We start from the raw sequence: 27,918 nt of genomic DNA, 5'->3' as shown, positions 1-27,918 counted from the left end.
AGGGCTCCCGTCCCAGGCGGGGTACTATGGAAACGGGTGGCCAATCAGGAGGCGTGTTGTTGCCTCGGAGCCCCGCCCCCGACGGGGCACAGGGTGACGGGATAGGGTCATGGGGTGGCAGCGCCCCTGAGTTGCCAGCCCCGGAGGGCTGCGGAGTGCCCTTGCCCGCGGCCGCGGAGGCGCGTCCGGCCCCCGCACTCGCCCGTCCGCCGGCGCGGCCCATGCGGCCGGGGGCGGAGGCCCGAGCGGGCGCGGGCGGGACGTCCCAGGTGCGGCCGGCGGCCCGGGGAGGCGAGGGGGCGGCGGCGGGGCCGGGCGCGGCGCGGTGATTGGCCGTCGGCCGCGGGCCGCGCGGCGTCCGGAGGCGGCCGGGCGGGGCGGGGCCGGCGCAGCGGCGGGCGCGCGGAGCCGGGAGGATGCTGCTGTCCCTGGTGCTCCACATGTACTCGCTGCGCTGCGTGCTGCCGGCCGCCGTGATGCTGGGCACGGCGCCCACCTACGTGCTGGCCTGGGGGGCCTGGCGCCTGCTGTCCGCGCTGCTGCCCGCGCGCTTCTACCAGGCGGTGGACGACCGGCTGTACTGCGCGTACCAGAGCATGGTGCTCTTCTTCTTCGAGCACTACACCGGCGTGCAGGTGCGGCCCTCCCGGGGCGGGGGCGGTTTCGGGGCCGGTTTCGGGCCGCGCTCCGGGCCCCGGCCCAGCGCCTGCGGGCAGACACGCCGGGGAGCCGGGGCTGCAGGGGGGGCCCGCGGCGGGCCGTGGCCGGGCCTGTCGCAGCTCGGAAGCGCGCTCAGGACCGAAACCCGGAGCCGGGACCTGCCCCTGCAGCAGGTGATCGCCGCCGGGACGAGAAACCCGACTTGGGTCAGCCTCCCGCCCCGCCGCGCGCGGAAACGGATCCGGCTGTCACCGTAGACGCCTGGCCGGCGATAACGCGCTGCCAGCTCGGCGGGCGGGGCGCGGCGTGTGCCCGCGCTGCCTCCTTTCTCGCTCGCTCTCTCTCTCTCTCTCTCTCTCTCTCTCTCTCTCTCCGTCGGATGGATCGCTTCCTTTGTCTGTCTCCGCGGAGACGGGGTGCAGGTCCCCGGCGTCCGCCAGCAGCCGTAGCTGGGCCCCTGACCTTGAACTTGGCGCTTTGAAGTCTCCTCCAAAGTAACGACGGCGGGTTTTCTTTCATCTCCCAGTCTGGAAGAACGAGCGTGGTTCTGGGTTAGCGCTTCTGCTCCCGTGGCTTTTTTTTGGTCTTTCTTTTTCTCCCTAAAGCAGCTGCTTCCCCCCGTGGGGTCCCCGGGGCCGAGCTGGCCTCGGCTGCAGGGAACGAGAAGCCGGGATCCCCGTCTCCGCCGGAGCCTTGATTCCCGGGCGAGGAGGAAGCACTGCGCTCGCAGAAAGGGCCTTGGAAAGCGGGTCTCCCCGAAAATCGCCGCTGAAGCAGACCCGTCGCTTCCCCCGTGCTCCTCCTGGTCGTGCGAGTGCGAGTGCGTGGCGGTGTCGCGCCTGCCTGCGTGAGGCTGTCACCCGCGTGCGCCTGGCGGCCGGGACTCGGAGCGTGGGGCGAGCCGCTCCGCTCTCGGAAGAGGGGCGCTGCCTGTGCCCCATGCTGGGTGTTGCAGTTCCGCCCGCAGTATGCACCGCGCTCCGGGCAGCAGCGTGCGCCGTGTACCCCCGAGTCCGCGGGGCTGAGCACGTGCCTTGTCTTAAAAAGCAAGTGGAAGCTTCCACGCCGCGCTCCCCCGTGCCCTGCCCAGTACCCACGCCCGTCGGCCTTCTGGGCCTCGGCGCACGGGGTTCATCTGGTGACGGTCGCCGGGACCGGCGTTGGGGACAGTTTTGAGTTGTACCTGGAGGCCCTCAGACGCCCGTCTGTAGGGGTGGGTGCCCCCGGCCCTCAGATGCAGGTTCTCAACGTCTAAGCAAAATGCAGGCCCAAGACTGGCCTGCTCCTCCTGCGTTATCTTCGTTTGTTTGCTTTTCTCAGGGAGTCACTTGCTGGTGAGCAGATAACGGAGCAGGATGTTTCTTCGGGGTCTTTTTTGGAATCTGGGGTTCCGAGGTAGACAAGGCTACCTGCCAATACTCCTAATGCGTTCTTTTAAGATTAAATCAATAAAGGAATAAGTGGCTACTTTAAAATAGAAACCCAAAGGAAATGGATTTCTAAGAGTGGACATTCTGTAACCTTATTTTTTACTTTTCCTCGGTGATTTGTCGTTGCCAAGTTTCAATGGAAATTTTAGCTTATTTTTTTGTTTAGCTAGGGGACTTTTTTTTTTTTACTTGAGTTCATCAGCTTTCATTGGCAAAGTTGGTGATGATCCTCTTGTTTATTCTGTGTAAAAGAATATAAGTTTTTGAATGAAAAAGGAAGTTCACCATTAAATCGTATACAGGATTCCCTCACATCACGGTGTTACGTTCTAGACCCCCCACAATAGGTGAAAATCTGCGAAGTAGGAACCTTTCATTTATTTTAGTGTTTATATATGTTTTAAGGCTTTATAAGCCCTTCCCCCACACTTATAAACCATTCCCAGTCCCTTATTAACCTTTCCCACTCCATTATTCACCTTTCCCACACTTTATAAACACTACTTATGTTCTTAAACATATTCTACACTCTTAAACCTGCATCACTTTAACAACATACATATACAGTACCGCAAAATCCTGTGATATCGCGAAAAATCCACGATAAATAATTAAATATAATATTTTTAAACATCCCGTGATACAGTGAGGCCGTGATAAGTGAACCGTGCATTGCAGAAGTATTTTCAAATTAGATTTTTTAAAATGGTCTTTTCATGCTTTAAAGTTCTAAGTTTAAAAAGAATGCTTCGTAGCAGTTGTGAGACAGAATTTTCTTACGCATGGAATTTTCAAGCTGAAGAGCAGTGGGTCCGTGCAGTTCGTGATCTGCGCTTGGCAGGTAAGCGAGGGCGTGCACGTGGGGATCCCGTGGCTTCCAGGAAAACACTCTGTTCTCCCCAGTTTCATTGCTTCATCTTCATCTGCGTCTGTGAGACGGGAACGCATCCCAGCCGCTGTCACTGAGGTTACGGCTGATAACCTACCTTTTTAGGTTCTCCTAGGATCTCGGTAGTGCTGAAACTCAACTGGGTACCTTCTTCACCATTTATTCCTTTGGGATTTTAACAGTTTTATGTGTCTTTCTCTTAATTTGAGATCCACTGACAACTGGAACACACCTTTTTACTATTTGGGGGAGCCCTGATTTAAGTAATTGTGTTACATTCCTGTGGCTGCCATAACAAAGCACCTTAAATTTAGTGGCTGAAAACAATAGAAATTTATCCTTTAGCAGTTCTGGAGGCCAGAAGTGGGAAATCGGGGTGTTTGTTGGTGCACTCCCTCCGGCAACATGAGCGGAGAATCCTTTCTTGGTCTCTTCCAGCCTCTGGTGGCTGCTGGCGTGCCCTGGCTCGTGGCCACATCCCTGCCGTCTGCGTCAGGGGTCACACTGTGTCTTCTTCCTCCATCTGTCTCAGATGTCCCTCTGCCTTTCGTAGAAGGATACTCGTTCCTGGGTATCAGGCCTACCTAGATAACCCGGGAGGGTCTCTTCAACTCAAATCAATGGCAATCTGCAAAGACCCTTTTTCCAGATAAGGACACACTCACAGGCTCCGTGCTTAGGACGTGGGCACATCTTCTCAGGGTCGTCATGGAAACCCACTGCAGGGGTGACCCCTGAATTCCTCTTCCTTACTGTTCTGTTGCTGCCTCTTAGCTTAACTGTGTGCCCTGGTCTTCTAGGTGTGTGGAAGCGTTTGGTGTCTACATCCTTTAACACGCTGAAGGAAAGGGGACCTGCTTTTATAAGCCAAGGTTACTTTTAAAATAATTTCTCGCCCTGGCTGCTGTGGCTCAGTGGACTGAGTGCCGGCCTGCAGACCAAAGGGTCGCCAGTTCGATTCCCAGTCAGGGCACTGGCCTGGGTTGCAGGCCGGGTCCCCAGTTAGGGGCGTGCAAGAGGCAACCACACATGGATGTTTCTCCCTCTCTTTCTCCCTCACTTCCCCTCTCTCTCAAAATAAATAAAGTCCTTTTTTAAAAAATTTCCCATAAGCTTTTAGTATCTAATTTTCAAAGTTACCTTCACATACTCCTCATCTAGAGCATTTGAATAGTTGTCTTATTTTCAGAACCAATCTTTTTTCTATATCATAATAACCAACTTCTTATTCATGTGCTGGTGTTTTCTGAATTCTAAATTGATTCTTACATTACCATCTTGTGAGTGCTTACTAGGAAAACCCTGAAAACCTGATAAATTAGGGGCAATGTAACTTCTACTAAGAACTTAACCGTATATAAACGTGGCGCCTACACTGGCATTTGGTTACGTCCACCGTCGTGACTCCCGTGTACGGTAAGAGAAGCGACTTGCGTGTGTGAGGCTGGAGACTCCGGAAGAAAACGAGGCCGCGTGTATACGTTGGAGCTGGGGTTCAGGGTGGGGGATGCTGAGAAGGACGCGGAGAGGGCTGGTGGGGCCGCCCCGGGGAGGCCCCGGAGTTACTCTGCCCGCACCCGAGGCGAAGCCCGGCGGTTCCGCGTGCGGTCCTAGGTTTCTGTCCTCAGTGTCGAGGCGGCTGCGCAGACAGCACTTGGAGTAGCTATGATCGACCGTGAAAGTTCTTTTTAAAAGTGCTTTGAAAGCGGGTAAAAGTTATTGTAATTTTCTCTTAATGTCAGAATCCTTTTGTCTTTAAAAAACCTCTGCTCTTTCCCTTCCTTCCGCTAGAACACGGCAGAAACTGATCATTGGTACTTGTAGGCCAGAAACATCGAGTGACGTGACAGGCGTCTTCTCGTCAACACCGACTGCTTAGCGGGGTCACCGGTTCCTTCCTGCTTCTGTCGGGTGGCGGCTGCTGTGACATAGACATGACTCTGACGGCTGCTTGCAGGTTCCCTCTCCCCCGAATGCTAACGGTACACAGTGTAACAGTAAACCGTGAAATCTGACACAGGTTTTCTACGGCAGGGATTCTCACACACCATTTGCTTTGCCTCTCTCCTGGGTGTGTCCTGCGGTGGAGCTCATGCCCTGCGGGCTGACCCTTCTTACCCGGAGTCAGGAGCTAGTGCTCCGTTAGCATTTCCTGCTGCACTGTGGCTCCTCACACAGAGGTTGGTATTGACAGACGATCCAAAACTGAGCAGTAACCTCTGACCAAGGAATCCCTAGAACCCGCTCTTCGTTCTCTGCTTTGGTACCGGAGCAGGAGGGCGCCTCACTAAGGCCCTGCGGGGACGTGGAGGGGACGCAGGGCCCCGCCCGCCCTCCTGCAGCTCCTCTCATCCCCCAGGACACGAGAGGTGACGTGCGCTGGGCCCCCGCAAGGCTGTGAGCCCGGGGGGAGCAGGGGCCCTGGCCTGCAGCTCTGGGCGGACGGTTTGCAGGTGCTGCTGCCGTCCCAGGTCCCGGGCGGAGCTGCGGGGGGAGGGGAGGAGGCGCAGGGTCCCAGGCCTCCTGCTGCTCTGCTGTCCGAGTCCCTTCGCTCTGCAGGGTCGCGCAGTCCTGCCCACCTGACAGGTGAGGGAACCGAGGCGCAGAGCGCTCACGTGCGTTGTGGTCCGGCCAGGATTCGGTCCAGGGCGGTCTAGCTTCAGGGTCGATTCTCCGAAGCTGCTTTGCTGGGTGGTGAGGTTCTGGCGGTTGAAATGAGGTGCCACCTCTCAAGGTGTTTATGCTAGGAAACTTTTGTACTAGGACAGACGTGGACAGTCAGGAACAGGGACAGTGCTGGCACTGGAAGGCTGTGTGGGAGCTCCGTGACGCAGGAGAGGCTGGGCTGGGCTCTTCCCACGGGCGGCATCGGCTGCTGGGGGCTGCGGAGCCTCTGCCCTCCACCAGGAGGGAGCAGCAGGTGTGTTCAGGGGAGGCGCTCTCCACGGAGAGCCGGAGGGACATGAGGGCAACTCCGCTCTGCCCCGGCCCGTGTCCTCTCCTTGGTTTCCCTCGGCCCGGCTGCTGCTTCCTCCCCGCACCTTGCCCCCGTTACCACCACCTCCTCAACCAGGCTCTCGGCCTGCCCTCTGTGCCTTCTTCCAGCTCAGCCTGTTCCCCCTCCTCTGTCACCACGTTGCCCCATCTGGACGGCCAGAACCACTTACCTGTAACGTTAGCACGTGTACCGTTAATGTGAGCACACGTTCATAGATCTGCTTTCTCTTCTACAAGGCGTGACCCCTTGGACGTGGGGAGCTACTTGCCTGGATTTTTCCCCTTGTAGCAGAAGGGCAGGGCAGTCCACGGGGTCTCTGGTCTGTGGCTGTGCAAAGGCAGGTGCACGTCACCCTTAAGGTGGGGCTGCATGGCCTTGCTCGTTGGCAGGCTCTGCTCTGGCAGGGTCTGCAGGTGTCGTGCGTCCGGTTGCATTCCCGACCTGGATAAAGGAGGGAGGACCGTGAGCCGTACCCTCAGCTGGCACGGTGGAGGGGAGGTCAGAGACCTTGTAAAAACGGAGGGAGTTCTGCACAGCTGGCAGGTCAGAAAAGCTTCTGTTCACTTCCCAATAAAAGCGTGTACGCTTCGCAGTTTTTGAATCAATGCACTTCTCTCGGGTTTGTGATGTTCCCTTGGTTTTGCTGTAGGAAGCTGCAGTGAGCGCCCCGAGCAAGCAGGCGTTGGGTGGGCAATCCAGGGGCTGTGTGTGGGGGTCAGTGGGAGCGTGTGTGGGAGGCAGCTTGGCCCTGTCCCGTCCGGGGGGCGTCCCAGAGTGTAAAGCAGTGAGGGGCTGATGCCCGGGAAGGAAGCGTGTTGAGTGCTGAGCGCGTGCCCGGCGCCCCCATTCCGGTTTGGTGAGAGCCCCCGCCCTCCAGCAGCACGCCCTCAGCTGTGGGAAGAGGCCATTTCCAAGTAACGTGCACCGAGACACGTCCCAGAGTAGGGCGCAGGGCATGGAACCGAGGGCGCGCGGCGTGGTGCCGGGGCTCCCAGAGCTGCGGGGGGGGGGGGGGGGGCTGCCAGGTCCCCCGCGCCGGGGCCTGTGTCACCACCACGCTCGGTGGGTCTTTCTGTAGGAGGAGCGTCTCACGTCCTGTTCCTGCCGCCTCACTGAGAGGTTGCTCGTCTCTTTTGGCGAGTGTTCCGAGCGGAAACAGGAGCTCCTGGTACATGAGCAGCCTTGTCACTTGGCATTTTTATTTGGGATGTTGGCAGAGAATGGTTTTGTAACATTTGAGAGAGTTTTGGATCTTGTGTGAGAACCTGGGTGTGATTTCTGGTTCTCGGCCACGCTGCGTGTCTGCGGGAACGTCAGTGTCCCGCCTTCTGTGCGCGTCCTGAGTGGGTGCTTACTGTCGTGTGGCCGTACAGCCTCACCGGGACAGGCGGCAAAGCCGCCCAGCGCACAGACCGGCACGTCATAGACGCTCAGAAAGTCAGTCCCTGGGACTAAGGACAGAGATGCGTGGCGGCGTGCGGGAGGGAGCGTGGTGCTCCGTGAGGGCCGTTGCGTGTGCCTGCTGGTGGTTGGTGCGTGCTCCTGTTAGGCCAGGGGTCTTGTTTCAGGGGCATCGTCACTTTCCTGGCTGGGGAAATGGTCCGACGGGGCAGAAAAGGACCGCAGTGTTCGTGTGCATTTTAGTAGAGACCGTGTCGTGGGGTACTGGGGGTGTATTTCATTTGCATAAAAACGCAGGTAAAAAGCATTTCAGATGATGATAAACGTGGAGCATAAATTGTATATGCGATCCTACTCAAAGTGAAAACCTTGGTAGCTGCATTTCTACATAATCAGAGCCTTTCTAGGAAGAGCCTGCATGGCTGTTTTTCTTATTCATTAGTCACTTAAGACAGTTTTGAATAAAATATTCGCTTTATTGGATGACGCTTAACAGCCGCGGCGGGCGTTGTCCCAGCCTCCGGAGCGCGGCCGCAGCCCCGCGGGGCGTCCCTGGTGGCAGCTCACCGCACGGGGGAGCAGGGAGGTGCGGGGCGCGTGGGTCCTTCTGCCCGGGCTCACGTGGCCAGGCGACGGGCTGGGTTTCAGGTCCCAGCTGCTCGCCAAGAAGGCTCCGGCCCAGCCGGTCTGTCGGGGCGTCCGTCCCCACCCCGGCGGCTGGACTCCCGGCTGCCGCGTGGAAACTGGGCCGTGTGACCGCGTCGCCTGCACTGCCGCCTGCTGCCGGTGCCGTCTGCCCTGCCCCAGACGGAGCACTTGCGTTTCGTGCAGTGAGGAGACCCACGCAGTCTGTTGGCCACGGGGATGCTTGCTCGTAATAAAACCTGCTCTCCCCACGGCCCGGACACAGCAGACGCCCGCCTGCCCCAGGCAACACCTGCGCCCCAACACCGTCGCCCGGAGGGCAGCTCCCCTGCCGGCCTTGTCCCACCGACGGGCGCCCTGGCCTCATGCCGCCTTCCTCCTCCTCACATGGCCCTGTCCCCACCTCGGCAGGTAGCCCCTGAAAAGAAAACAGAAACTTACAAGTGGAGAATGTTAGAGTCTGTGTTCCTAGTGACAAATGTGTTACAGGGCAGAGCGGGCAGCGCTTTTCCTCTGCCGCTCAGGCTGCGGGGGCCCCTGCGGGTTACACGGCCCAGACAGACGGGCCGGAGAGCAGCCCCCCGCGCCCTGGCGGCACTGACACGCACGCGCATCGGGGCCTCCGGAGGAGAAGCAGCCCAGGGGCCCGACGCTGCCGCTCCCGCCTCCCCGCTGGCCGTCTCAGTGCCCGTCCGCGTGCGCGCGCGGGGCCGCGTGGGCGCAGGGAACAATGACAGAGGCGGAAGCGGGGCGGGGAGCTCAGGAGGGAGAGGAAAGGCAGCCCCCGGGGAGGCGGGGTCGGGGGAGGGCGGCGTGGGGCCCCAGGCAGAGAGCGGGCGCCGCTCCACTCAGCCAGCTGCCACGCGCGCGCTCCGAGGCTCCCAGGGAAAGTCTGAATCTCGCGCGTCGTGATTGGAAATAACCGCGACAGCACGTGTTTGTCAGTCTTTGACTTTGTCCTATTCAGTGTGTTACAGCAGTGCATGCTTTAAAATACCAAAGTAATGTTTCTTTTTGTTTTATTTTTTAGATATTGCTATATGGAGATTTGCCAAAAAATAAAGAAAATATAATATATTTAGCAAATCATCAATGCACAGGTTTGTATTTCATTTGTGTGAAACTTAGGTTTTTCTACAGAAAATACGTAGGCGTTCAAAGTAATGCTTTTGTATATTTAAATGGAAAGTTTTTGCTATTGTTGCAACATGAAATTTTAATGCAGATATTATACGTGACCTTGTATTTCTGTGATTTTACTATGAATTTTCCTATTCTTACGTTTTCCCTCCGATGGGTGTAAATAAGCTGTTTTCTTCCTTTTTCCTACTTATTTGAGGAGTTCTTTCGTCAGTTCTGTTTCTGGATGTGGGATTGGTGGGCCACTGTACTCCCATTGCCCATCTGTGATGGTTAAGCTGCAGAGCGTTTGTTCCACTGGGTGAGGAGGCGTTTCCCAGACCCACTAATGAGCACTAATTGCTGGTGTCTGCAGTTCCTCTTCTGCCCCTTCAAGTACTCGGGTGTAATTACAGCTTATTATCCTACCAGGAGAATCACAGAGGCTCAGGTCTGTAATACAGTGCAGTATATGCTTTGAATTAGGTCAGGGCACTTTTAAACCTCTTTTACTTTGTAATAGTTACAGATTTCCAAGAATTTCACCAGGTGCGCCCAGAGGCGACATCTTACATAACTGCGCAGTATCAGAACCCGGTGAAAGCACTTCTCAGTTCTCCACATGATTCAGTTCAAAAAAACCCCACTTCATAGTTTTTCAAACCTGGGACTGCTTTTGATGCAACTTCCTCCATTTCACTGTTACTTTAAAAACGCAGCGCCCGGAAGCTGAGGGCTGAAAACAGCCTGACCACCGTGACTCAGCTTGTGGGACGTTGTCCCGCGAAGCGGAAGGTCACAGGTTCGATTCCCCATCAGGGCACAGGTCTGGCTGGCGGGTTCGGTCCGTGCTCAGGGCGCGCCCTGGGCAGCCGATCGATGTCCCTTTCCCTCACTACAAAGACAGGCGAACGGAGCAGCATGGCCCCTGACAGGGCCTGCGTGGACGGTCATCTGGGCCCTGCTGCCCCTCGTCTGCCTCCTGCCGGCTGGGCCTCTGGGCCTCGGGGTGCTTGTGCCTCCACTTCCACCGCAGACAAGGGTTAGGGGCAGATGGCAGCGCACGCACGCCTCTCAGCCGGCTCCTTAATGGTCCGTTCAGTCTTACAGGACACGCGTTAGTGCTGCGGGTTTGGCAGGCAGTTTCGTGTGCTTGTGTATTCTGCGCACTTGACCCGTGCGGCGGGCTCAGGTGATCTGATGTCATTGCACGGGGCTCTCAGAGCAGCGGCCCGTGGCCAGGCCTGCTCCCCGCCTGGCTCGCACCTCTCCAGGCCCCCTAGGGCTGCGCACCGCCGTGGCCCCGCTCTCCCTGCTCCGCGCTGGCTGTTCCCCCGGGGCAGGCTGGCCCAGAGAGCCCACGCTTCCTTCCTGCTGCGCCGCTGAGCTTGCTTTCTCTTTAACGGGGCTCTCTCTGAAAACTCCTGGTTCAAGTTCCCTGCCCACTGCCCTCGCTCCGGGTTGCGGCACAAACCGCTCCTGCTGGCGGACCCGGGGAGCAGCCCTCCTAACACCCCTGGTGCTGGAGTGGTCGTGGTAACAGCCTCCCAGCTGCCGGCCTCCGTGTGCGCCCCTTAGGAGCAGAGGCTTCCGGGGCCGCGCTGGGAAGGGAGCAGCCTGCACAGCCCCTCGTGTGCCCAGCTCGTGGGTGCTGGGCAGCCCGCCCTGTGGGCAGCCCTCAGCTGCCCGAGACGTCCCGGCCCAGGCCTGCCTCTCTAGGGCCAGGCTGCCCGCAGCCTTAGGGTGGGGAGGGCGCACTGAGTGCCTTAGAAGCCTGTGCGTTAGGGTCGTGACCAGGTGGGGATTTTAAACTCAGTCAGAACGCAGGGGGTAGGTTTGGAGCCTTTCCCAGAAAAGGGGTGGGGGATTCATAAAAATGTGCATTTGGCTTTAAGTTCCAGAGCCCCTAGAGCTTGTCCGTGGCCGTGGGTCACTGGCCTGTTGTGTCCCTTTTTTAAACCCTCTTGAGGTGTGAGGAGTCACAGCTGAGCACCTAAAACTGTCAGTGGCAGAAAGAGCACCTCAAGGACTGCTGCTGGGCTCAGACTGTGCCGTCGCCGCCTCCCCGGTCGGCTGGGCGCGCGTCTGCCCCTGGCCTGGCCTGTGGGAGAGGAGCCGGGGCGCGGGGTCTCCCTCCCCCCGCCCGCCTGTGCTTCCTCGCTGCCCGCACTTCTGCTCTCTGCTGCCGCCTTGTTCTCCGGGTCAGCAGCAAGCGCGCGGCTCTGTCCTTCCTCCCGGCCTGTAACTCTGCTTCGGGCTCTCCTTGCCGCTTCCGTCTCGTGGAACGCTCCCTTTCCCTGGTTTAGGTGTCGTCTTCCTTGACTGATGACGTGTGGTGTGCAGATTGTCATACACAGGTGGGGGCTTTGGGGTCAGAGCGACCCTGGTTTATGTGCTCTTCTGCGGTGAGCTGGGCGACCGCGGGCAGACGGCTTACCCTCCCTGAGCCTTACTGGTAAGTGGGGAGCGATCGCTCCTGATGAGGGCGTAGGCCCTTTGCACAGCTGGCCTGTAATCTCCCAGAGTGCCGGCTCATGGGGACAGGTGACAGCAGGCGTGACGGTGACGGTGACAGTGGATCCATGCAGGCCAGGGCTCCACGGGGACAGGTGACTGCCAGAGTGATGATGATGATGATGATGATGATGATGGTAGTGGATCCATGCCAGGCCCAGGCTCCGCGGGGACAGGTAACAGCAGGCATGACTGTGATGATGACGGTGCATCCGTGCAGGCCCGGGCTCCCTGAGCAGTGTCTCGACGCTGCAGCACCCTTGCAAATTAGGAACTTGTTACATCATAACCTGGACAGGGAACCTTGCGTCCCTCTGGCCTCTCCTCACGGCTCCCCTCCCCCTCCTGAGTTAAGGGGACAGCAGTGCCGCCCTGTAGGACCCCCAGGGAGGTCCCTGTGGAGCCGGTTTCTCGGTGTCTTTGAAGTCAGGCCAGGTCACAAAGTGTAACAGCCGCTGTCAAGGCACCGCCTCGCCTCAGCTGTCAGGAACCCAGCTCTCCCTGCCTCCTGTCCTGAAACCTCATTGAGAATAAACAGAAAAAGTGAAAAAAAAGTTTGAGGAGCAAACATTGATGTCACAAAGCTTGTGTCTCTTGGCTGCTTAGGGCAGTCCTTAAACTTTTCCACTCCTCCTTTTGGAGTACCAAGGGCACAGCTCATGTCAGCGGTTACGTTTCCTCTTAGCAGCGTCTGGAAGACGCCCCTCGGCCATTACACAGCCGTGCAGGCTTTAATGTAAAACACAGCGTCCAGATTCCCCCGACTTTAAAAGCAGGTGTTCCAGGAAAAGACACAACCTCACGCGGGGCCCCCTGCTGTGCGCGGGGCGCGCTGACGGCTCTGTCTTTGCAGTGGACTGGATCGTGGCCGACATCCTGGCCGTGCGGCAGGGCGCCCTGGGGCACGTGCGCTACGTGCTGAAGGACGGCCTGAAGTGGCTGCCGCTGTACGGCTGCTACTTCTCCCAGGTAACTCGCCCGCCCGCTCGGCTCTAACACTGAGCGTGTGCTTAATGTGGGGGTACGGGTGGGGGGTTCTTTGTATGAGTGAGCAGCTTTTTCTAAATTGAAGTAATTATGTCTAGGGTTTTTATTTTTACTTAAAAAGTATTTTTTGAGTTTTAGAGAGGGAGGAAGTATGGGGAGAAGAACGCTGATTTGTCGCTCCACGTATCGATGCATCGTTGGTTGATTCTTGTATGTGCCCTGAATGGAATCGAACTCACAACCTTGGCCTATTGGGACGATGCTCTAACCAACCGAGCTACCTGGCCAAGACTATTTAGGGCTTTTAATAGTGTATATGTATATACACATCTGATTACCTGTATAGTTAAATTAAATAGCAAAAATGCAAATTACAAAAATCAAACAAGTAGGAAAACTTAACATCATAGAATTTGATACACAGTTATCTTAAACTAATAATAAAAGTAATTACTTTTTCTAATCCTTTTCTGAATAAACGATCTGATAATTTTTTAAGTATGAAGTATAGAATTTGTATGGAGGACATTCTTATTAATGAGACTTGAATGACAGACTGAAGAAGAAAGGCCGAGGTTACAGTGTGCTCTGAAAACGTGTCGATCTGAAGGTCATCCCAGGACAGAGAGCAGCGGGCCTGCCCATTGGGCGCTCCCGGCCCCCCGTCCACGCCCCGGGTGCCCCCTCTGTGTCCTCACGCTGGGCACACACAGTCTGCACCCAAGTCTCTTCCTATGAGGCGCTGTCCTGCTGAATCAGGGCCCGCCCTCATGGCCTCGGGGGGCCTGAGTTTTTTCCGTGATGGTCCTATCCTCACGTTCCGTCACATTGCACATGGGGACTTAAATGTAAGAGTTGAAGGGAAACAGAATCGAGTCTACAACAGTGCTGGATAAATACCTGTAGTTGGGTTAGTTTTACAGGTACGTTTTAGTGGTTTTATAAGTAGTGGAAAATTGAGAACTAGCATGCATCTGCAATCGAGTTTATTTATTTCAAAAATGTATTTTTAAGAAAGCATTTTTATTTTAACTACCAACAAAAGTAAATGTTCATGTACTTTCCGATGCATTATGCAGTTTTATTTGAATTATGTTGACACACAGCTCATGTTCTTTAGATGCTGATATTTGAGTGTCTACTAAGTAAGGCTTACTTCCTGAGATGTCATTTTGTCTCTCACGCGCTGGGCGCAGTTGCCCTTTGACCCGGCCCCCGGGCACGCTCACCCAAGTGCTTTCCCCCCGTCTCTCCCGCGGCAGCACGGAGGGATCTACGTCAAGCGGAGCGCCCGGTTCGACCAGAAGGAGATGAGGAGGAAGCTGCAGAGCTACACCGGCGCGGGGACTCCCGTAAGACGGCGCCGGCCGGGCCCCCCCCATTCCCCTCTCGGAGTGTAGTTAGAGTCTAGCAGTCGTTTTGAAAATGTGCTGCCCCGTGTGTAACGCGTAATTGGCAGTGGTGCGAGGGCCACGGAAGCCCTCCGGGGGCAGGTAAGCGTTTCTCCGGGGCCCCGAGAAAGGCCGCTCAGGCCGCCAGTCCCTGGCCGGCCGCGGTCGCTGTTGACCTCGAGGGGAGGAGCAGGAAGGACGCTGGTGACCTCGGCCTAAAAATAGCGTGCCGGACTCCACTTGTCACCGTGCCCTTCAGCTGCTCAGGAGCTCCCGCCCCGGGTGTCTTCAGTGTCGGGGCGTCCCGGAGAAGCGGCTGCCTTCCGCCGGGGAGCGTAAATCGAGACCTCTCGTCTGTATTGGGTTATTGAAAAGCCAAACATAGGGTCAGTGTCTACAGACAAAGACTCATTCAGAGTAACTGTCACTTCATAACCCTTTGCTCCCGCAGAGAACCCCGAGTTCTCTTGGAGAGACGCTGGGGGCCCGGACAGGAGAGCGCGACTCGGCCGCGTGCGCGGGGCTCACCGGGGCTGCGCAGGTCGCTGTCCTGCCTGGAGACGCCTTTGGTGCAGGCCTCTCCTTGTTCCTCTCTCGGCCCCTTGCTGTCGTCTTCGGGCCTCTCTCCAGGGCTTGTGTCTAAGGAAGGGTTCCCCAAGCAGCCGATCACTGCTGCGGTGCTCAGGTTCTTCTCCTACAGACGTTCCCCGGTGGGGTGAACCCCCCTCCGAAGGGTTCAGCTTGCAGCTTTGCCAGGACTCGCTGTTGTCCTTGGCTTGGGAGCAGGATTCCTTTAGCATCCTATGTCCTAAGTGAGAGCTGCCTCCTATTTTTGTTGTTGTTGTTAATAAAATTTAAAGCCTGGAATAATTTTAGATTTACAAAATCTAAATGAGAAAACCACCTATGGAGAGGGAGAAAATGTTTGCGAAGCACGTACCCTATGGGGTGTTACTTTCCTAAATATGTGAGGGACTCGTGCAGCTCACCGGCAGGGAAACGGGGCACCCAGGAAGGGGCAACCAGCTGGAATAGACATCCCTCCAAAGAAGGGCCGGCGGGTACATGTAAAGGTGCTCTCACCATTGATCACCAGGGAAATGCTGGGCACAAGCACAGTGAGATGTCACCTCACACCTGTGAGAATGGCTGTTATCACAAAGTCAAGAGATAACATGTTGGTGAGGATGTGGGGAAAAGGGAGCCCTTAGCTACTGCTGGTGGGAGCGCAGACTGGTGTAGTCATTGTGGAAAACGGAAAGGTCAGAGCTAGAACTGCCCACCATATGATCCAGCAGTTCTGCTCTGGGTGTACACTGACGTCTGTCCAGAAAAAGTCCCAGCCATTGTTCATAAAACCTTGAATTAACCTGGCAGCCAAGGAGAGGGGACTGTAATGCTTATGTGTGAACAATGACGACCTCACTGTACTAGTCAGCGGGGCTGTAGACACCCCTGAGTGAGCATGTGTGCTGTGTGGCCATTGCATTCAAAATGCCTGAGAGCCATGAATCTGCATCCAATTTTGCGTGAAGCTTGAACACTCCTCTGCAGAAGTTATTCGGAGGATTCAGGAGGCCGCAGCTGTGGGCAGCCGGTGAGACTGGCAGCTCCGTCACAACAACACGCCTGCTCACGCATCACATCTTGTGCAGTTTTTAGTGAAACATCACATCACCCAGGTGACTCAGCCCCCCTACAGCCCAGATATGGCTCCCTGTGACTTCTGGCATTTCTCAAAACTAAAATCACCTTTGAAAGGGAAGACTTCAGACTGTTGATGTGACTCAGGAAAATATAACAGGGCAGCTGATGGCGACCGGGAGAACTGTGTGAGGCCCCAGGGTGCCTGCTTTGACGGAGACTGGGCCGTCACTGTGCTATATAGAATACTCCTCAATAGATGAATATTTTTTATATTGTACGGCTGGATACCTTCTGGACAGACCTCATATCGCATGCACACACAGACTGTATTTAAGAGTAATCTGCATCCCCATGTTCATTACAGTAACATTCCCAGTGATCAGGATGTGGAAACAGCCTTAGTGTCCCTCTGTAGCTGCGTGGATGAGGAAGGTACGGTCTGTGTTTCTGTACAGTGAGGTATTTTTCAGCCTGAAAAAAGGACATGCTGCCATTGTGACAGCGTAGCCTAGGACACTGATTTTTGAAGTATCAGTGCAGTGACTGATGTGCACAGCAAGCCACAGGTAGTTGCAGGGTAGAACATGATGGACTTCGCTGTGTGCACACATCCGTGAAACCACCAACCCAGTCGGGGTGATGGACACGCATCAGTTCCCTCCAGGCGTGTCCTCGTGCGCCCTCGGCCTCTTCTGCTCCAGGGCAGCCGCTGTCTGCCCTCTGCCACTGCAGACAGGTTTGTGCTTCCTGGAATCCCATAGGGATGGCGGCGCTCAGTCTGTCCGCATCTGCCACTCGGCGTGATTAGTTTGAGATTCTCCATATTATTGTGTGGGTCAGTGTCTTTGTTTCTTTCCCCTGATGAGTAGCGTGTCCACCGCCGAGTAGCACCACAGCGTGTCTCCGCTGGGGGCTGTGACAGAACCACAGTTCCTGGGGCGTCGGTGACGGGCCCCTTCCCACTCACAGCCGTGCCTGGCAGATCAGAGTCCCTCCATTTGCCTCAAGTCAGGTTGTTTGATTTCTCTCGTGGTTTCCTCTGTAAGACCCCCTGCCAAACGCTGGGTATGAGATTCTCTCCTGTTCTTTGAAAGTTTGACAGGTTTCGTTTTACATCAGGCCTGTCACCCATTCTGAGTTAATTTTTGTGAATTTGGGAAGAGGCGATGGAAGTCCCCTTTTGTCTCTGGGCTGCCGAACAGGTTGGGGTAGTTTCTGGGACTCAGTTCTAAAGCTGGAGGGTGTCACTGTTGCACTTTCTGCCCTGACTTTCCCAGGCAGGTCAACGTAAACGCCTAGCCCATTGGGCTGCTTAGTAAACGTCCAGCTGGGTGTTCCCGTGGAGGGACTCGGGTGGGTGGTGACACCCGTACACCAGAGGGTCGCAGGTTGGATGCCCGGTCGGGGCACACGCCCAGGCGCGGGTTCAGTCCCTGGGGCCCCATTCACTGCCTCTCTCTGTCTCTCTCCCTTCCTCTCCAAAAGCAAAAACAATGAAAAACGTCCTCAGGGGAGGGTTAGAAAACAGTGCACCAGGAAAGCTCTGTAAAATCTTACTGTGTGATTTTTGAAATGTGGACACTTACTACCTTTTATATTGTGGAAATTTACATCCTTAAATATGACTTTTCTCAAGATGTATTTAGGGACACAGTTGTCTAAAATGTGCACCTTTTTAAAGGTCATTTTGCAGAACTTAGGCGGGGGGGAGCTCTTTTATTAATTAGCCGAGGCTTTGTGTGAGTCAGCGTTCCATGGCCGTATTTTTACTTAGTGAAAAGCAGCGTGTGATTAGAAAGGTTAGATTCTTAGCCACCGACCTGCCTCCCAGTGACTGTCGGGCTGCATTTTAAATATAGTCTGTGTAAGACTTATTTGAACTTTTGCGTTTTGGTGGCTGCTTGAAGTGAAGGCCGTATGTAAATGAAAATGCGCGTCTCCCACTGTAGGAAACACTCCCTTAGCGTTAACAGGGTTAGCACTAGTAAGTTAACAGAAAGCTCACACACAGCAAACCGAGCTTTCTTTGTGCTTCACAGATGTATCTTGTGATCTTTCCAGAGGGAACAAGGTATAACCCAGAGCTCACAAAGGTCATTTCAGCTAGTCAAGCGTTTGCTGCTCGAGAAGGTAAGTAAAAGCGTGACTCTTTTTGAAAAAATCATTTTTAAAGATAATGACCTTGTAAATTTTTGTTCACAGTGAAGGTATTTATGTTTTACAACAATTGAAATGAAGGAACCTGTTTGTTCCTTGAATGAAAGCACATGTTACATGTTACCCCTTGGGAAGTGAAGATCCTTCTCGTCAGTTCCTGGGCACGGTGTCACTTCTGTCGGAGAGCTCAAAGTCGGGCTCCCCGGCGCATGCCTGGGCCACGGGTGTCGGGGGACCCGCCCAGGTGTGCGCGCACGCAGGCGGGCCGCTGCTTCTGCGCAGCGTGGGCTCTGGGCTGGAGACCTCGGGGCCGTCGGGTGACAGACCTGGATGGGAACCCAGTTCCAACTCTCACTAGCTAGCTGGGCTCACGCTGCCCAGTGTTACTGAGCCTCCGCTTCCTCATCTTGAAAAACAGCGAGGCGAGCCCTCCCGCTCCGGACTTCTGGGCAGCCCGGCCCTGCCGCTCGTGGGCACTTGTCTGTTCCCCTGGGGGCCATGGGCAGCGCCCCACGAGGCGTTCAGGATGCAGAGACGGCAGAATCATTGGACGAGCACCCTCAGCTCTCCTGTCCCAGCGTAGCGTTTTGACCCCAGTGTGCCTGTCAATTGGGAAAGAGGGCAGGAGCGAATAGAGGGAGTGAGAAGCTGTCAGAGTCCCTTTGTGCTGACGCTCGGGACGCCGCTCCCCTGGCGGGGCAGCTGCAGCTCACATCCCGGTCCTGTGGCCGCCTCCTGCCCTCATGTCGGCTGCGTGGTTCCGAGTGGCACCTGGGCCAGCCGCAGCCGTAGGGGTGGCAGCGGCGGGGCCCGGAGCGGCGGGCCTGGGGCTGAGCGGGAGAGCAGGGCCCCGGCGTGTGCTCTCGGGGGTTGTGGGCACCACAAAGGCGCCGCCCCTGGGCGCGCTGGGCCTGCCTCTGAGGCCCTCCCCAGGCCCTCGGCTCACGGAGGTGCGCCCCGCGGAGGGCAGGCAGTGTCCCCTCCTATCCTCGCACGCTCCCTCCAGCGGCTCTTTGTGACCTGCCTCTGCCCGAGCCACGGCTGAGTTCTAACGCAGGCGCTCCGAGCGGCGCCTGGGCCACTGGGCCAGGGCTGACCCGGGTCTCAGGACCTGCCCCCCACCCACCCCGGGCCGGGCCGCTGCCCCCTGGCCCTTAGAGCTGCGCACTCGTCCACCTCAGACGGGTCACGTGCTCAGCAGGTCGGGTGGGTCTGAGTGTTGTGTCTCCACCGGAACATGTGGGTGAGCGTCTGCTGTTGGTGACCCTTTATGTTACACTCGAGTTCCATTAGGACAAAGAAAGGAAAAGCAGCAGTTGCGTGCCCGTTAGAGGTGGGCGGGGGAGGAGACCGTCCGACGGGTCACGCGTGCCAGTTTCACAGCTCACACCGCGCTCGTCTGACGGGTTTCGTTTCAGCCCGTCCTCCGTAGGCCCGTTTTGGGTGTTCTGCTTGCGGCGCTTGCTCAGGACTGGGGATGTAACGGCTCTTACTTCCCTCCGGAGCCCACCCAAGCGCGTCCCCAGCGGTTCTGTGCCGTAAGCAGCCAGCAAGCCCAGGATTAGAGAGCGGGGCTTTGTTGCCTCACCTGTCCCGGCAAACCACACACCTAGAATTCTCCTGGTTTGAGCACGTCAGTGCTTTTCCTTAGCATCTAGGCTCTCTCGTTCGGCCTGACAGCCTTGGAGTCCCTCGGGGGGGGGGGGGGGTGGAAGTGCCCGAGCCTTGTCCCTCGAAAGCTCTCACCTGTGTGACCCCGTTGTCCTGCCCCGTCTCCCTGCCTGCCCTGCCCCGGTCCCTGTCCCTGTGTGCCTCCGTGGGTCTTTGCCCCACAGACGCCCGTCCCGGTCTCTCCAGCGTCCTCTCCCTAAAGCCTCACCGTCAGACAGGCGGGCGGAAGGCAGCTCCGAGTCTGGCCGCCGTTCTTCTTCTCTGAGGATGCTGCGCGCCTTCAGGACGCTGCCACGCACCGTGCCCCACGCGCCGTCCCGCTTACAAGGTGGCCATTTCAGGGTCGGGTCTTGCTGGTAATTCCTGAATAGAAGGGCACTGACAGGGCCTCACAGGGTCTTCCTGGCCGCGTGCCGTGAGCAACACGCAGGCCAGTGAGGTCGTGACGTGCGTGTCACGTAAGCCTGTCACCTGGCCAGTGTGCTTGTCCCCGTCTGTTTCGGAATTTCAGGTACTCCAGCCGGGAGCAGGTTGGCCCTTGGGGAGAAGCGTGGCCGAGGGTAAGGCCGATGGAGTTCGTCGCAGGTAGCAGCTCAGGAGGCGTGGGGGCGGAATGAGGCGCAGCGGACACGGAGGTGGGGGCCGGACGGGGCCGGGGCGGACGGACCGGCCCGGCTGCTGTTTCTGTCCGTGGGGGCCGGGCCTCTGGGGCTCCCTGCGGGCGGTCAGACCTGCCAGCGCGGCAGAGGGTCTGGGGTCCGAGCAGGGAGCCGTGAGTGCCATTCTTCAGCGCTCGGCTGAAGTTCTCGTGACCAGTGTGCGGTGGTCCTGTGACCATGTCCCAAGGTTTTGGGGTCGGAGGGCCCTCCTCACTGCGGATCCCTGAGGACCCCGAGGCCAGAGACTGGAAATCCTTGTCTGTGTGGTCTGGGGGGCCCCGGGGCTCAGGGTTAGGTTAGGAGGTGCCGTCTGAAGGTCAGAGAAGCGCCACATTCTGTTGCTGTCACGGTGAGGGGTGCCCTGTCTGTTTTCTTGGTCACACGTCGACACCTTGCTGAAGCCACTCCAGCCTCCCGGCCCTGCGCACACTGGGTCAGGGACTGCGCACACTGGGTCAGGGACTGCGCTCGCTGGGTCAGGGTCTGCGCACACTGGGTCAGGGTCTGCGCACACTGGGTCAGGGTCTGCGCACACTGGGTCAGGGTTTGCGCACACTGGGTCAGGGACTGCGCACACTGGGTCAGGGACTGCGCTCACTGGGTCAGGGTCTGCGCTCACTGGGTCAGGGTCTGCGCTCACTGGGTCAGGCAGCCACAGCCGGCCCTGCGCACACTGGGTCAGGGACTGCACTCACTGGGTCAGGCAGCCACAGCCAGCCCTGCGCACACTGGGTCAGGGACTGCGCACACTGGGTCAGGGACTGCGCTCACTGGGTCGGACTGCGCACACTGGGTCAGGGACTGCGCACACTGGGTCAGGGTCTGCGCTCACTGGGTCAGGGACTGCGCTCGCTGGGTCAGGGTCTGCGCTCACTGGGTCAGGGACTGCGCACACTGGGTCAGGGACTGCGCTCACTGGGTCAGGGACGGCGCACACTGGGTCAGGGTCTGCGCACACTGGGTCAGGGACTGCGCTCGTTGGGTCAGGGACTGCGCTCGCTGGGTCAGGGTCTGCGCACACTGGGTCAGGGTCTGCGCTCGCTGGGTCAGGGTCTGCGCTCGCTGGGTCAGGGTCTGCGCACACTGGGTCAGGGTCTGCGCACACTGGGTCAGGGTCTGCGCACACTGGGTCAGGGACTGCGCACACTGGGTCAGGGACTGCGCTCACTGGGTCAGGGACTGCGCACACTGGGTCAGGGACTGTGCTCACTGGGTCAGGGTCTGCGCACACTGGGTCAGGGACTGCGCTCACTGGGTCAGGCAGCCACAGCCGGCCCTGCGCACACTGGGTCAGGGACTGCGCTCACTGGGTCAGGCAGCCACAGCCAGCCCTGCGCACACTGGGTCAGGGACTGCGCACACTGGGTCAGGGACTGCGCACACTGGGTCAGGCAGGCACCGCCGGCCCTGCGCACACTGGGTCAGGGTCTGCGCTCACTGGGTCAGGCAGCCACAGCCGGCCCTGCGCACACTGGGTCAGGGACTGCGCTCACTGGGTCAGGCAGCCACAGCCAGCCCTGCGCACACTGGGTCAGGGACTGCGCACACTGGGTCAGGGACTGCGCACACTGGGTCAGGCAGGCACCGCCGGCCCTGCGCACACTGGGTCAGGGTCTGCGCTCACTGGGTCAGGCAGCCACAGCCGGCCCTGCGCACACTGGGTCAGGGACTGCGCTCACTGGGTCAGGCAGCCACAGCCGGCCCTGCGCACACTGGGTCAGGGACTGCGCACACTGGGTCAGGGACTGCGCACACTGGGTCAGGCAGGCACCGCCGGCCCTGCGCACACTGGGTCAGGGACTGCGCTCACTGGGTCAGGCAGCCACAGCCGGCCCTGCGCACACTGGGTCAGGGACTGCGCACACTGGGTCAGGGACTGCGCACACTGGGTCAGGCAGGCACCGCCGGCCCTGCGCACACTGGGTCAGGGACTGCGCTCACTGGGTCAGGCAGCCACAGCCGGCCCTGCGCACACTGGGTCAGGGACTGCGCACACTGGGTCAGGGACTGCGCACACTGGGTCAGGCAGGCACCGCCGGCCCTGCGCACACTGGGTCAGGGACTGCGCTCACTGGGTCAGGCAGCCACAGCCGGCCCTGCGCACACTGGGTCAGGGACTGCGCACACTGGGTCAGGCAGGCACCGCCGGCCCTGCGCACACTGGGTCAGGGACTGCGCACACTGGGTCAGGGACTGCGCACACTGGGTCAGGCAGCTGGTGGCCACGTCCCAATGCCACACCTTCCCGGGCGCGCTGGGCACGGTCGGCCATCTCCTTGAGGCGCTGCTTCTCTGCCCGTCTCTGCTGCCAGGGTCCTCGTCCGTCCCTCCCTCGGGGGCTGTCTCTCCCAGAGCCGTGCGTGTCCCACGCGAGGGTGACAGGTGTTGTGGCGTCTCCATGCGGGTGCGGGTCGGTCACCGGTCGCTCGGCTGGCTGTTCAGACCTTGACCAGGACGCACTGTTGGAGAAACCCTCCTTCTGCCTTCTTGTCTTCTGTCTTCTTACCGACTGACTTAGCCTCTGCTACGCACTGTGTTTACGAGTCCCACAGAGTGGTTCTGTGGGACGTGCGTCTTAAAGAATTGGGGGAGCTTACATGCTGCTGTGTACCTGCAGCTAATACAGAACAGGGCTGGAAAACGGGGTGCACTCTGGCAGCAAAGAAGGCAGTATTGACTAATCCGAGTGACAGACGCGTGTTTCCCAGCCTGGGACCCGCGCAGACTTCTGTTGCAAGTCTGAGTAAGTGAAGCGGCTCCCGCTCCGGGGGCGGATGTGAAGTGTGGGAACGTCCGTTTTTCCCACACCACTCTGCATTTTAAAAATTCTTCTGCGGAAGATCCCAACGTCCTATAACTGTTCCTCCTCATGCAGCTGCTGCTCCCTGGAGAGAGGGAGGAGACATTCCAAAGCAGGCTTCCTCCGGGCCTGTTTTCTCGTCGCCCCTTCAGAGCGCCCCTTCCTGCTGCCGCGGACCGTCTGGTCCCCGGAGAGCCGGGCAGCTGGGCGCCGGGCGGCAGGACGGCTCGGCGCTGGTGGCCGCACTGACGGGGTGGGGTTGGTTACTGCACTGCAGTGTTTTCTCAGACAAAGACGACTTCCACGTGCACACGACTGTATCAGGTGTACCCAAGGGAATTAAAGTCCTGTATTTATACAAAAACGTGTTCATCTGCAGCAGTCATATGTATGAATGTTTGTAGCAGCATTTTTCATTATAGCCCAAGAGTGAAAAGAGCCCAGAATCTTTCAGGTGGTCAGGGGGTGCCCAGAATGTGGCCTGTCCGTCCCACAAGCCATTTCCCAGCCGTGAGAGGCAGTAAGTACGCACACAGGCTGCGTGGGAGAGCCTCAGACATGGTCTGCGGAGTGGGCGAGGCGGGTCACGGGGCCACGCACTGCTTGGCTCCCTGACGTGCGGGGTCCGTAGCAGCCGAGTCTGCGGAGACGCAGCTGACCCGCCGCGGCCGGGACGGGCTGGGACGGGAGGTCACGGGGGCGGCCGCTGTGTGGGGTCTGCAGTCGGGGAGGGCCTGGGGTTTGTTGGAGGTGATGCTTGCGCAGCTCTTGAAATACACTAAGAAAGCCACCGAGTTGTGCGCTTGAGAAGGGTAGACGTTGTGTATGTGAGTTAGACCTCAGTCCTTTTGGACAGTAAACCGAGAAACTGGAGTTTGGGGTTCCCCACGGAAGTGCCAGGCCAGCGCTCCCCTTCACGTGCTCCGCGTCTCTTGCTGCCGTGAGGTCGTTTGGTCACTGGCCTGAGTAGGAAATACAGTAGAACCAAAAGGATCACAGGCTTGAAGTCAGGACACCCTGGACTGAACGGCAGGTGGCCTTGCCTGGCCATGGTCGAGACGCGACCACCGTCGTCCCCTGGCTGGAGACAGGAGGGTAGTGTTGGCCCTCGTCAGGGTTTCCCAGATCCAGGGGTTCCCCAGGGTCGGGAGCTGCCCCAGGCGGCCTCCCTGCAGCTTCCCGCGGCATCCCACGCAGGTGACTGGTGGTGTGAGCGCGCACTCTGCAGCCGGCGGCCCGGAGGCCTGGCAGCGCAGCAGGCCGTTTTGGGTGGCCGTCTGCGGGCGTCGCAGGCCGCGCGCAGTGCTGTCCGGGCCGCGGCTGAGCCCCGTCTCTTCCAGGCCTGGCAGTGCTGAAGCACGTGCTGACGCCGAGGGTGAAGGCCACTCACGTCGCTTTCGATTCCATGAAGAACTATTTAGATGCCATTTACGACGTCACGGTGGCCTTCGAGGGGACCGTGGACGACAGAGGGCAGCGGAAGGAAGCGCCGTCCATGTTCGGTATGTGTGCACCCGCAGTGCCGGCCGCTGTGCCCAGCAGCCGGGGGCCGACCGCACTGTGCCTCCCGGGCCCGCGGCCCTAGTCCCGTCCGCAGCGACCCCGTAGTCACCTGCAGTGGGGCGCGCGTTCCCTCGGCGCGCTCAGCTCGCTGTTCCGTGCTCGCCCTTGTGGCCTTCCAGAGGGCGGGCCGCTGCCCCGGGCTGGCTGCGCAGGACGCACGCGTCGGTCTGCAGCTAGAGCTGAGCGCCGTGGGCGACTCCGGGGGACGCGGAAGCGGACGTGCTTGCCCCTTGGCTGGAACCCGCACGCCAGTGACGATCTTCATTTTAACCCCCTTTTTGCTAAGGAATCTGTACCTTTTTGTTTCTTAAACTTCTTTGACTCGGTTTCATTGTTATTTTATATAACCATGAATTCTAAAATGAAAAAAATGAGATATCTTTGTTTTGTTAGAATTTCTCTGCAAAGAATGTCCAAAAATCCATATTCACATTGACCGTATAGACAAGAAAGATGTCCCAGAAGAACAAGTATATATGAGAAGGTGGCTTCATGAACGTTTTGAAATAAAAGATAAGTGAGTAACAACAGTTTTGCACATCAAAACCTGTTCCGACCAAATTTCAGTGTACTAAGCCGATATACTACTGTGCTGTCGGTGGGGGCCGGGGGTAGACGGGGGAGGGGGGGCCAGGAGTAGGCAGGGCAGGATTGGGGGTGCTGGGGGGAGGCGGGCCGGGGCCGGAGGCAGGGAGAAGACGAGAGGGCTCCTCACCTGGGTGGGAGGCCAGGCCGTGGCAAAACGCTACAGACCTGAAGTTTACAGAACAGAGACATGGCCCTGAAAGGGCTTGAACCCGCTGCCTAGCCGGCAATGCGTGCGCAACGCCCCATCGGGCTTACCGGAGATGCTTTAGGCCTGCAGACTCCAGCTAACCTAGTCTCTGGCTGTTTCCCGTTCTTGTCTTTATTTCCCAAGGACCCGTGCCTTTTCCAGCCCATGTTAGGTGCCTGGTAGGTGTTTGTTGGATGAAAGTGTTGAAATAACTAAAACTGGAACTCACAGCTCTATTCGTCGGGCCGTAGGTTGCTTATAGAATTCTACGACTCCCTGGATCCAGAACGAAGAAACAGATTTCCTGGGAAAAGTGTCCACTCCAAGCTGAGTCTCAAGAAGACACTGCCGTCCCTGCTGGTCCTCAGTGGCCTGACTGCCGGCCTGCTGGTGACCGAGGCTGGGAGGAAGCTGTACGTGAAAACGTGGGTCTGCGGGACCCTCATCGGCTGCCTCTGGGTTAGTGTGAAAGCGTGACTGTCCCAGGCGCGGGGCGTCCCACACTGCTGCCTCGGGGCGGCTGCCCGTGACGTTGCCCTGTTTCCTGCGCTGAGTAAGAAGTGTAAATAAAGCCGTGTTGTCTGAACACCGATAAACTAGAATTCCTGACTGCAGCTGCGGTGGGTCTGGGCGCTTCCAGGGCGTCACCGCGTGGGCCCGGCAGCCGGTGCGGGGGGAGCTAAGCAGGGTTCTCACCGTGCTCGGTCATCTGTGGCCTGACGTGGCTTCGGGGGACGGGTCCGTGCGTTTGTTACGGTTGTGTAATTCAGTTAGCTGCAGCCACGGACTCGGTCTGCAGCGTATTTCACTGTATTCGTTATTTCTAATTTTTACAACTTGACTGGTCCAGACTCTGACCACTGAAGTGTTGTGTGTTCTTACAGCTACGTGATTTTCTGATTTTTGCATAATTTCTTCAAGGCAGTGAAAGACACTGTACTTAAGTGTTGAGGAGGAGGGAAGGGACGGCCCGGGACTCGCCGTGGGGACGCCGCTCTGGTGGGCACCTGCTCTCCGCGCCGAGCCCAGCTGACTTGACGCTTGCAGGATAGTTCTCGCCCCCGGTACTTCCTGGAACACTTCCTCTGCACAGAAGCCGGGTACAAAACTGAGGCCTGAGTGCGAGCTGCGGGACTGGAAGCTGCCCAGCGTTGCAAGCTACGCCCTCGGACTTCGCAACATCTGTGCCATAAGTACTTGAAAACCTCAAGGTCTCCTTTAATTTGTTTATATCCAGATAATCATGTGTCCCCGTGTTGGACCCAGTTCCCCACAGTTTGAGGGGCGGGGCGCCTGCGAGCATCTGCTGGATCTACTAGCTGTGCCTTCTTCCTGTCGCTCCGGGGCAGCAGCGCTCCCGTCCCGGAATCACTGTGCGCTCCCCGCGGCCAGTCTCCTCCAGGCGCCCAGCTCCCTGCTCCGTGGCCTGCACGGGCCGCGCGGGGGGCCCGGTGGCCACGGCGCCTGCGCTCTGGCGGAGGGGGCTGTGTGCGCTCCTGCGAGGGCGCCGCCCGGGCCGTGGCAGAGGCCTTCTGCGTGTGCCTCGTGTTGGGAAGATCCCCCTCCTCACGCCAGTGAGTGGCAGGCTCCGTCCATCAGCGCCCGGTGTGTCTGTGTAGCTCTCTAGTGCACTGGGGACCCTCAGCTCGACTGCGGCCCCCGGACCAGAGCTGTGTTTCAGGTGCCGAGCACGCAAAGCCCCGTCACGGAGCAGCAGGCCGCGTGGGAGAGCACTTTCCCCAAAGTGGGATCCGCTCTGGTCTGTGCCACTGTGGGTGTTGTTCCAAACGGTGTCGTTGCTTCGGCTGAACACACCGAGTGAGTCGTGGGGGACCGACCGAAAACAGCACACCAGGGACGTCTTGTCTTGGCCGAAGCTCCAGGACAGAGAGGAGGCCATTCGGGCAGCATGAACTGGCTTCTCTGCGTCAGCGCGCGTGTGTGTGCGTGTGTGTTTGCGCACACGTGTGTGCACGCACACGCTCCCGCCCAGACGACGGCCTGATCACGAACAGGACGTCTGTCTCACCCTGAGAAGGGCACTCATACCAAACTGTAATTTTCTCTTACCTGTGAAGTGACATTTAGATCCATTCTATGTCTTTGTCACACTTCTTTTTAAGTCCTAAAATGAGACCCTGCCTCTCGTTAGATCAGAATGAATGTAAGTCGTGTGACTTACTTTGAATAGAGTGGAGATGCTCAGTTTAAATTTTAAGAAGCGATACCATTAGAATTTTACTGATTATAATTGACTTTAAAAAGGCACCGTGAATTGCATCAGGTCACTTGAGAATCATGTTGGTTATGACTACACTTATATTCTTCTCACAAAAGGTCTTTAAAATATTTCTTAGTTTAAAAACTTGGTATCAATATTTGGAAAATTAGAACTTTTTAACGTGCATTGATATCATTTGAATTGTTTTCTAAAATTAAGAGCTCCATATCTATTTGTAAATCTTTTCCCATAATATCATTTAAGCTTTTGTTTGTGTTCCTGTTGATTTACAGCTTAGTTGTTACTTAGTTTTTCTTCGGGAGAACATCATCAATGTGTGTGCCTTCATGTCTTTCAGAAAACAGTGTGTGGGTGAGAGGAAAAGAGAAAA

The 27,918-nt window shown here is 57.8% G+C and overlaps 1 protein-coding gene across 4 annotated transcripts; it reads left to right on the top strand.

The window, feature by feature from the left end:
- Positions 1-11: 11 nt before the first annotated feature.
- On the top strand, positions 12-26,401 carry AGPAT5 (1-acylglycerol-3-phosphate O-acyltransferase 5). Of its 4 annotated transcripts, none has more exons than XM_090258472.1 (9): positions 12-269; positions 9,054-9,123; positions 12,510-12,625; positions 13,906-13,995; positions 17,721-17,811; positions 24,309-24,470; positions 24,925-25,048; positions 25,558-25,765; positions 26,232-26,401. In XM_090258472.1, the coding sequence occupies exons 1-9, from the start codon at positions 27-29 to the stop codon at positions 26,232-26,234; spliced, it is 1,107 nt and encodes a 368-aa protein (XP_090114598.1). In that variant the 5' UTR covers positions 12-26; the 3' UTR covers positions 26,235-26,401. The 4 variants fall into 4 exon arrangements, with proteins under 4 accessions (XP_090114598.1, XP_090114596.1, XP_090114597.1 ...); XM_090258470.1 differs by having other exon boundaries at positions 26,228-26,401; XM_090258471.1 differs by lacking the exon at positions 12-269 and adding an exon at positions 372-635 and having other exon boundaries at positions 26,228-26,401.
- Positions 26,402-27,918: the final 1,517 nt, after the last annotated feature.

This window comes from Furipterus horrens, unplaced genomic scaffold (genome assembly GCF_987537825.1).
Source record: "Furipterus horrens unplaced genomic scaffold, mFurHor1.1.pri manual_scaffold_12, whole genome shotgun sequence".
NCBI classification, from domain to species: Eukaryota; Metazoa; Chordata; class Mammalia; order Chiroptera; family Furipteridae; genus Furipterus; species Furipterus horrens.
This window is presented reverse-complemented; position numbering and strand designations above follow the sequence as displayed.